The sequence below is a fragment of the Erithacus rubecula genome (genome assembly GCF_903797595.1).
Source record: "Erithacus rubecula genome assembly, chromosome: 11".
NCBI classification, from domain to species: domain Eukaryota; kingdom Metazoa; phylum Chordata; class Aves; order Passeriformes; family Muscicapidae; genus Erithacus; species Erithacus rubecula.
The window spans coordinates 20,058,015-20,068,328 of NC_136663.1; the positions used below are offsets into that span (position 1 = coordinate 20,058,015).

General features: G+C 49.1%; 1 protein-coding gene across 2 annotated transcripts; it reads right to left on the reverse strand.

The window, feature by feature from the left end:
• Positions 1–728: 728 nt before the first annotated feature.
• SENP2 (SUMO specific peptidase 2) lies at positions 729–10,068 on the reverse strand. Of its 2 annotated transcripts, none has more exons than XM_079315098.1 (17): positions 9,885–10,068; positions 8,864–8,919; positions 8,130–8,254; positions 7,852–7,918; positions 7,109–7,181; positions 6,318–6,447; positions 6,085–6,188; positions 5,621–5,709; positions 4,975–5,032; positions 3,924–3,987; positions 3,497–3,640; positions 3,215–3,346; positions 2,661–2,864; positions 2,475–2,554; positions 1,736–1,820; positions 1,408–1,503; positions 729–942 (listed from the first exon to the last, which is right to left on the reverse strand). In XM_079315098.1, exons 1-17 carry the CDS (start codon positions 9,998–10,000, stop codon positions 880–882), a joined length of 1,686 nt encoding a protein of 561 aa, XP_079171224.1. In that variant the 5' UTR covers positions 10,001–10,068; the 3' UTR covers positions 729–879. The 2 variants fall into 2 exon arrangements, with proteins under 2 accessions (XP_079171224.1, XP_079171223.1); XM_079315097.1 differs by having other exon boundaries at positions 7,109–7,211.
• Positions 10,069–10,314: the final 246 nt, after the last annotated feature.

Below are 10,314 nucleotides of genomic sequence, written 5' to 3' on the forward strand. Positions count from 1 at the left end.
CTGAGACACCAACAAAAAAGAGAAATATATCCAGCTAACCAGAGCCTGAGCCTGCTCTCTGTTGCTTTCTTTGGGGTCCCTTTCAGTGGTCACAGCTGGGAGTTGCTCCCTGGTAGCCAATTCTGTGCTGCCAAGGGAGGGAAGGGCTGGGTGTGGGGTGTAGGAGGTACCAGGTGGAGTTTTACTGGGAAGTGTTGCCTCTTGCTCCCTGCACATCTCTGGATGGAACACCTGGTGGGAAAAGGTGCTAAAGGGGGCTGGGATGGCCTTTGGGGACAGGCTGGGGCTTCCTAGGATGTTGACAGGTATGCACCCCAGAGCCAGGTTCTTCCACCCTTCCAGCATGGGGAAAGTGGCTCTGGTGGCACCTGGGACAGCCAAAACTGCAGCCCCAAACAGGGAGAACTGAAGGGAAGGGGGAAAGGACACCTAAAACATTCCCAGCATGCTCAGATCTTCTGCATCCTCAGGGAAGATTAATTATGCCTGATTAATTATTTGTAAGGATAAAACATGAGTGCCTTGGGAATTGTTGGTCCTTTGGAGAGTCTGCCCTGAGGTTGTGGCAGATTGAAAGAACCAGTGAAAGCAAGGACAGACAAAGCCCCTCTGCAGCTCTGCCAGGATCTTGAGGGTCTTTGGGTCAGGAGCAACAGGAGAGGAGACAACCCCTGCTCTTCTTCAGATGGGGAGCAAGTTAAAAAAACTACACAGACACAGCAAATCAATTTTCAATTGAAAAATAAATTACTTTATTAACAAGTAACTTTCCCTTACAATAAGGCTCTTACATAAGTTAATATTTATCTTATCTCACCTAAACAATAAGAAATAAATACTACTCTTTTACAGAACAGTGTTTTCCTAACAGTGCATATCTCACAGCAGCTGCTGATGGATTATTTCCCACACCATCATCTTGCGGAAGTAAGGCATGTGCTCCTGAAAAAAACCAGGGAAAAGCCATCACACAGGAAGGCAGGGCAGAAAGAGTCAGCAAACCTCCATTAACACCCAGGGAATTCTTCAATGGGAAGCTGCTTTTGAGCACCTGCACTTTGGGTACAAGATGGGTTTCACACCAGGGTGACACAACCACCCAACAAAAGCACCTTTCTTTACAGGGATGTTTATTAAAGATCACCACTTCAGAAAATAACCAGGGGGAAACCCATTTCCCCAAGAGATACAAAGGCCAGATATCCCAAACTATTGGCTGCAGCATCCTGGAGCTGGAATACAATGGTCTTTAAGACCCATTCCAAACCTTGGGGATTCCAGGATTCCATGATCTTGCCCAAGCTGCAGCCACCAGACATGAGGAGCAAACCCTCAGCCCCTGCCCCAGCTGCTGTGCAGCTTCCCTGGCACTCCCATGTGTGTGGAGCTGCTTCCACCCCCACTCACCGTGGTGAAGATGATGGGTTTGTCTCTGGAGATGAAATCGGCAAATTTGCAAACAAAAACTCCACAGTCACTTCCATTGTCTTGTTGAGGGATTTCCTGAGGAATACAACAACATGGAGAATTTTTATCTGTCTTGAAAGAACAGCAATTTTGTCATAGCACATATTACCCACACCTATTCCTGAAAACCTATCTCCATAATTCATTTACTGCTCCCAAAGCCAGTTAACTGCACATCATCTCCCTCCTCTGCTTGCCTGGAAAGTGTTAAGCCCTCTGTGAGGAGCAGTTCCAGCTCCCATTCCAAATGCAGGCATTGCTGCCATACCTCTGTGCCCATGCTTTGAAGGGTCCATTCAGAGGCAGTCAATTCAATGTTTCTTTTCTCCTTGCTTTCCTCTTCCAGGTATTTTCTGTTGAAAACAACACAAAAATCACTTTTCATCTCCCTGATTTAGGGCAACAGCAACAAAAACAAAAGCTGTTGAGAGGTGACAGGAAGATAAATCACAGTGAAATGCCAGAGGATCCTCACAGCAGTGGATTTCAGGAATGTGGAGGATAAATCCCAATCTTAGAGACACAGTGAGAGGCTGTGAGCAGGGCTCCCCAGGGCCCAGTGTGGAGCCCAGCCCTGTGTAATATCTTTCTCCATGACCTGGACAAGGGGATTGGGCACCCTCAGTGCCTTTGTAGGTGACACCAAGCTGGGTGGGAGTGTGGAGGGCAGGAAGGCTCTGCCCTGCTGACAAGGTAAGGGTCAGTCTGGGTTGGACTCAATGACCCTGGAGGGCTTCTCCAGCCTCAGTGACTCTGGGATTTGTCTTTGTGGGGCTGCTCTCACCCTACAAAGCTGCTGGATAAGGGTTTTTAGTGACAAAGACATCAGGATGTGCAGCACAAGTGGAAAACTTGCACCTCTGACTCTCTGGGGGGTTTAAAACACTGAGCTGAACAGAAGAGGTACAAAGTGAGGAGCACTATGGGGCAGGACAGAAACACTTCATTGGGGAGGGGAAAAGGCCTCAAAAAAACAACCAGAAGGGATAAAAAAAGCAGCTACTCACAAGACAGTTTTACAAATATGGTCTCCTCTCTGTCCCATGGAGTCAAAGTATTTAATGGCTTTCTCTCTGAGGTCAACGACCTAGGGTTAAAAGGTGACTTAGACAAACCACACCCCAAACACTCCACCACTTCACCTGCTAGTTTTGTTCTCTCCATCCCCTAAATAAAAAGCCAGTTTGACTCACCAGTAGTGTCCAGTGAATTCTGAGGTGAACAGGCACCAAGATGACATCATGCTCAAAGATATCCACACCTTTGGTCCATCTCTTTACTCCCTTGTGGCTTGTAGAGCTTAGCTTGGAATAAAAGAAGGTATTAAAAGCATAGACTGCTGGATATCCTTCCTTCTTGCTTCTTTCCACCAGAAGACGCATGTAGAAATTCATGATCTGGAGCAGAGAGAGACAAAGTGAGATGTGAAATAAGACATTGAATTAAAAAAAACCAGCAGCATGTCTTTGCTGGCCATCCTCAAGCTGAGAAAACTCCAGCTTGGCAGTTTTTGCTCCCAGAATTTTACACTGGGGGACTTATGCTGTTGGTTAAAGCCCCCACACCCACTCCAATAACCCAGACTGACTCCTGGGAGCTGCATCATCCAAGTGAAAGCTTCCACAAACACCAGCCCACACAGTACCCAAAATAAAGAGTGTACAGCTATTTGTGGGCTCTGCAGTGGAGCTCCTGGAGGACTCCTGTGCCCAGGGAGGGATTTCCTAGGAAGTGCAGGACCCCATACCTTGTCATTGAGCCAGCGCTGGGGCTGCAGGGTGCAGATGTCCTCACGGGTGACACTGAGCTTGAAGGCCCTGCTCAGGATGTCCTCAGGCCCACCACTGTTAAAGGCAGCAGAGATCTCCCTCTCCATGGCCTGCAACAGAGGATTCCATGAGGAAAGGTTCATGGAGCAGCACACCAGCCCCCCAGAAGGCTCCAAGTGCAGCTCCAGTGTCAGAGCAAGGAGCCTTGCAGGCCTTTGCTGAAGCAGCCACAGCACTGGCTTGCTGCTGAGCACAGGTACCTTTGTCAGTGGAGCCAGATCATCTGCTGGCTTTTGTGGGCATGGCAGGGGCTCGCTGTCCACAAAAAACAGCTTTTTGGACAGGATGGGTTCCACATAGAAGTCGAATAACTTTCCTTGGGGGGCTTTGGCTGCATGCTGGCCCTGTCAGGCACAAGGACAGGAAGTCAGAGAGAAGCACAAGGGCTTTGCTGGGGGACAGGGCAGAGAATCCTGCAAGAAACTGGCAGGGGTTGTGTAAACACATCCCAGCAGCAAACCCCAATGGCACATTTGATTGGTGACTGCATTCCAACTGTGCCCAGACAGGCAGGACTCTCCTTGGGCTTGGATTAACCACCTGGACCCCAGCAAAGCCTCAGCCTCAAGCAGAGATGAGTTATATTTTCCAGAAAACAAAGTGCAGCAGTGACTATCTCAAGCTCACCACTGAAGCAGCTTGTTCCTTTTGTTTGGCCTGTCCATGAGAATCTTCTGGTGGTGTGTAGTAGCTGTCAGGAGAGAAACAGAAGTGAGCTGGATATCCACACTGCCCCAGGAAATTCCCCAAAATTCACCTTCTGCACAAGAAATGCTTTTTCAAGGCTGATTCTGACACATGACAACATCTCAGTTTCCTTCCCCATTCCCTCTGTAGCAGCTAGATCAGGATAAATGAAGAGCTGGAAGCTTTGCAGCTTTCTTCCACCATCAGGTGCAAACTCCTTTATTTCTCAGTTTTAATCTTCGGAAAACAGGGAAACAACCAGCACTTCCTCTGTCAAGTGCTTTGTGATCTCCTGGTGACAAATGCCACTCCATCAGTTAGTTCCTCTGCTCTCTTGAGCTTAAGAGACATTGACAATTTAACTCAGGACAAGTGCACAGCTCAACACAGTGCTTGTGTCTAAGGGGGAAAGAGAACAGGGACAAAAAACCACCACAACCAAACCTCTCTCTGTCCCCATCTGCACTCTCTCCTCTCCTGTCTGAGGGGAGGAAGGGGAGGGCACCAAACTGCCACACCAAAATGCCTCCCTGGAGCAGCAGGCAAAAGGCTCTTCCCCTCCACAAGGGGCCTCCTGCACTCCCATCCTGCCACCACCAAGTCCCCTGGCCCCTGATGAGGGACACCAAGCCTTTTTGATCTCCTATTCCAACCCAAGGCACCCTGCAAGCCTCAAAAACTGCCACAGTGCCCCCAGGCTTTGTAACTCCCTACTCCTTTTGCTCAGGAAATGCAGAGCCAGCTCAATAATAGTGTGAAAGACACCAGAAAGACACTCAGGAGCACTGTCACCCCTACTTCCTTCTTCCAAAAAACATCCAGCACATCCCACAGTTGTGACAGGGAGCTGGATTTGAGGGACAACTGGCTGTGAGCCATTCCTCAAACCAGCTGCTCCTCTCCTCCAGCACCGAGACACTGAACAGCACTGGTGTTCTGGAGGCTGACAGAGGCAAAAGAAACAAGAGCCGTGGTTAAAAGAGACTCTTACCTGATCATGACACCTCTCTGAGGCAGCTGGGGGCTGAAAACATCCCCATGTTTGGTACCTGCAGGGAAAAGCAGCAATATGACAACAAGGAGGTCACTTCCCAGTCCGGCAGCTGCACAGAGCTCTCAGTTTCTGGGTGATATCACAGACATTTCATCAGCATTTTCAACTCAGAAATTCAAACTGTGGCATCTGATCAGAAATCATTTCAATCCCTATATGATCATGTCACCAAGTTCAAGATATAAAAGAGCTAGTGATGAGAAAGTATTTCAGTAATTAACTGGGGGGGGGGAGAAACTGGGACAATATGAAACGTGTAATTAGTTTATTTGGTTTGGAAGCTCTGCTTTTATGGAAATCCTATCTGGCATTAAAAAGGGATTAAAGTGCAGCTCTGAGGGTGCAGAGTCAAGTATCCCCCTCCCCTGGTACAAAAAAAAAAGCCAGGTAAAACTCAGGTACTACAACCTTCTGTGCAGTGGGGTCACATCCAGCTACAAACTGCACTGCTACAGTCACAGCCCTCAAATATCATTTTAAACCAATTCTTCCCCTTCAGTCAAACCCTCACAAACCCACTTTAGCCAATAACTAGTGTGAGGAAATGTCCTACAGAGTGGACCTGGGTCCTGAGGATACTCACTGGTGCTGTCTGGCACAGGTGGAGAGTCACCTTTGGATTGTTGCTTTTTCAGGGGACTCCCAGTCATCTTTGGCTCGTTGGTTTGAACCCTTTGGTGCAGCAGAAGAAAAAGAAAGTTTTTACAGGTGATTTGTTACCAGTGCACCTCAATTCACGGCAGAGGATACATTTGTATACAACTGGCTAAATGAAAGCAACAGAAATCTACAAAGTAAAACTAGGCACTTTAACCCTTAACAGAACCATGCTGTCACTGGTTCCATCCCCAGATGCAAAGAGCATTCTGAGGAATTTGTATCCAGAAGTTTGGCCACCTTTAACTCAGGCACAGGGACATACAAGAGTCACATTTTCTGTCTCTACTAATACATTTGATTCTGTCCAGAGCCCTGAGAGAGTAGGAAAGACCAATCCTCCTCCCCTTCCACCACCAGAAAGTTAAGGGTTATTTTGCCCATAATTACTTGTTGAGTCTTCCTGGCCGTGGAGAAGGGAGTTTTCCAGAATATTTTGCCCTGAGCCGACTCAAGAGCTCTTTGTATTTCTTATTTTCTGCTTTCTGAACATCCTTGCAGAAGTGAAGAAAAAAAAAAAAAAAAAAAAGAGAATTTAGCAGGCATTCCTTTTAGCTCAGCCTAACTGTACAGAAACTCCACAGCTGTTTCACCCCAGAACAATTCCCTCCTCCCCAGTTTACCTCTTCAGCAGCACACAAAGGCTTGCTGGTGCTACTGACTTCTGGAGAGGTGGGACGTGGCTCCTTAATGGGGGGCCTGGGTGTGACAGGGCTCTCTGGAGCAGCTTGGATGTTGTTATTACTGCTCAGGCTGAAAACACCAAAGGCACAACAAACAGGATTAAGAAAACAGTCATAACTCTTGATTTATTAATCAGGTTTTAATTAGCACCTCCTGATTCAAGGAGGCACAGCAGGCTGCCCAGGACTGTGTCCAGGAGGGTTTTCCAACATCTCCATGGACAGACTCCACAACCTCTCTAGGTGATGACCTGATTGCAGTAGCTGAACACCCTCAGAGGAAAAAAAAAAAAAAAAAAAAAAGTGTTTCCCAATGGAAATTATTTGGGGAAATGGACATTCTCCAGGGTTTTTTTTTGGGGATTTTTTTTTTTTTGTGGTTGAGTTTGTTTTCATTCCTGGTCTCGGGCTACTCCCAAGTTCACCACTTCCTCCTACCACAGGAGGTGAGAGTGTTGTACTTGTTAATCTTTCTCTGATCTCCTGAGTCTAACAGCTATCTGGATTTAAAGAGAAAGTTTAAAATTGATCAAAGGCAAGAACACAACTGTCTCTCCACAGCTGCAGGCCTCCCTCAGTATGGCAGCCAGGAGGAATCCCAGAACACATTGGAAAAATGCTGCTCTGTGGACACAAACACAAATGTTGGGAAACACAGGAAGTTCAAGGATGAAAGTGAAAGGCATGAAACCCATCAAAGCAGAAGTGCAAGAAAACAGAAGGATTTTCACCTGTGATATGGAAGTGTCTTGCAAAGAAGGGATGGTGTTTCCTCAGCAAAGGTGGTGTCACAAGGCATTTTCTCTACCAGAGAAGAGCACGAGCCACGAGCAACTGTCAAGAAAATGTGAGTTTTATGAGTTTAAGAGATTCATCAAAGATAAATTCATTTTATGCCTCATGTCCTAATATTATTTGTGTTATGTTGCTTCAGATATTTTCATATTGGCAGCTCCAGAATGTTTCCAGCCTGAGCCTAATACAAAAGGGTTCTGAGGCTCTACTACCTAAAATAAACATCTATAACAATTTCTTTCTGGCAAGTGAGTAGTGGGACACCCTAGAACTGCATCCAAGGCAGTTAATATCTGGGATCCACAACCACATGAGCATCCTGGGATAAACCACAGAATATGCTGAACTGGAAGGGACTCACAGGATTATCCAGTGCAACCCCTGGCCTGCACAGACACCACAACAGTCCCACCCTGTGGATGTCTGAGAGCACTGTCTGCATGCTCCTGGAGCTTTGGCAGCCTTGGGGCTGTGCCCATTCCCTGGGGAGCCTGTTCCCAGCCCTGGCTCCAATCCAGAAGCAATACAGGATGTAGGGAAGATACAGAGCTCATCCTCCACCATTCCTGGGTGCTACCCAGATATTTTGCCTTCAGTAACCAGCCCCCAGCCTGGGCAGAGCTGCCCAGACTCAATAGCAGGAGAAAGGAATAAGTGAAGGATTTGCTGTCAGCCCTACCAGGTCCTGTTGTGTCCTCATCCTCTGTAGATGCTACAAATGAAGAGTCAGAAGAAATGTCCACAACCTGAAAGAAAAACAAGTACCAGAGTGAGCATAACCTGAATGTGAATCCAAGCAAACACCTCCCCTCCTGAAATTCAGCTGTGCTCTGACTCAGAGCCCATGGTTTTGCTGGGGTTGCAGCAGAAGGCAGGGGCACTGATGGCACCAGTTCTGTAACACAGGCAGGGATTGTGGGATATGATCCCTGAGCTCCCCTCAAGATCCTTGCTCACCTCATCCTCAGAGTCAGCGAAGTCATCCCTCGCTTTAGTCTCCTGGCTTCTACTTGGTGCCTCAAGTGGCAACTTGGCACCCACAGAAACCTCTTCAGGCTCCTTGTCAGCCTCAGAGACACATTCTGCAAAAAGCAAATCACCAGGTCATAGAGAATGGGACTGGAAACAGTGGTTACACTCGTTTCAACAACACAGCAGCACCCCCACCCCCTCACTGGGGATCTTGTTCCCAAGCAGGAATTAGGAAGTTCCACACCCCCCATGGAACAGCACCAGCTTTGATTTAAAATGTTCTTTAAAGCTCTGCAAGGCTCAGTGCCACAGAGACCCAGGATATCCCATGCCCTGCCCCAGCCAGGATTTATTCTTGGTGCAAATAAACGGCCTTCTCAGGACAGAAAAAGTTGTTCCCTGCTTCTCTTCCTGCCTTCATCAGAGCAGGATCTCTGATCCTCCACTTGGTATAAAAACCACAGAATCATTAGGGCTAGCAAAGCTGTATAAAGTTATCAAGTCCAACTGTTCTCACATTGACCCATGTGCCCAAATGCCACATCCACGAACAATGGGACACATCATCAACAGCCCAGGAGCTATCAAATCCCCTCCCCCTAGGAATGGCTCAAAAATCCCCAGCTTCAGCAGCAATTCTGAAGTACCAAAACCAGTTCCCCCAGGTACCCCAAAGCCAAGGAAAATGAAATATTAAATCTTTCTGTGAGAGGCAGTACCTAATTTTGGTCTCTTTGCAAGAACCTCCTCAGGATCTTCCACAGGTGATAGAACACTGAGGGAAGAACAGACAGAACAATGTTTTGCAAAGGTGGCTTTCCCTTTTCCCCAGGATCATCTCCAGAGAGTTATCAACCCACTAAAGCAGATCAGCCTCTTTTGCTCCTCCTGTTAATGCTTCCTCGTGTTTTATCCTTGTTCCTATCACCAAAAAAATGCCTTAATATGTAATGCTTCCCTCATTCCTCCAGGGAAAAAAAAGCACTCCAGAGGTCACTAAGCCATCGAGGTTCATGTCACCACGCTGAGTTGCAAAGGAAAGTTTAAGCAGGACAGGAAAGGGAAGGTGGGGAAGCCAGTCCTACTTCCATCCACTCCAGCCACGGGAACACATCCCTGAAACAATTACCAGCCTCACCCTTTCTCAGGAGCCTAAATACCAGCATTTTTACCAGCTGATGCCATCATTAAGCCCGGTAAAAATGTCTCCTTTACGAGCAGAGCACAAAGAACGTTCCTATTTTTATATTTTTTTCTCCCCCAAGAGCTAATTCCCTCTGAGCTGCTCCTCGGTGAAAACTACACCGGCTCTTCCCAGAGACATTCCCTGTCTCCTCGGCTCTGGGATGGGACAATAAGTAAGTTTCTCCCGGGAGGAGCAGCCACACTCCCAGAGCTCAGGATGTGATCCATAAATCCCAAGCAGCAGGCACAGAGACGGTTGGGCCCTATTCACATATTCAGCACAACGGTCCATGCCAGCGAAAGGTTTTTTTTTTAATCCACATTCCATGAGGTCCCTCCGGCCAACACACCCACACAGGTGCATGTGCTTTCCCCCGCCCCAGGCCCGCACCGTGCTCATTGGGAACACCTAGCACCCGAAGCACCTCCGCAGCGGGGATTTATCAGCAGCGCCCCAAAATCACCTCCACACCCGGCTCTGCGGGCACGCTCACGGCCAGCACTCGGGATTTATCGGCAATCGCCGACACCCACACGGGGAGCGGAAGGGCTGACCTGGGGCTCGGCTTCTTTCGGCGCGGCGGCTCCGGGCTGAGGGTGAGGGCCGCGGCCGGGGCCTGGCGGGCGGCGGCGCGGAGCGCGCGGAGAACCCCCAGCAGCCATTGGTACATGGACCGCGCCCACTTCCGGCGCCGCGCCCCGCCCCCGCCGCGCGCCCGGGGCCACGCCCCCCCCGGGGTCCGCCACTCCCGCTGCCGGGATCGCCACGCCCACATGGCATCGCCTCGCCTCATGGCACCCCGCCTTATAACCCCGAGGCCCCGCCCACTGCCCCGCGCTCCCCAGTGACGCCCCGCCCGCAGCCCATCAGGCCCCGCCCACAGCCCCTCAGGCTCCGCCCCCCTCGCGCCCGGACCCGGCGGGCAGGAACGATGTGCGCGTGCGCGCCGCAACATTCCAAACTAAGATTTTTGGGCTTTTTCTG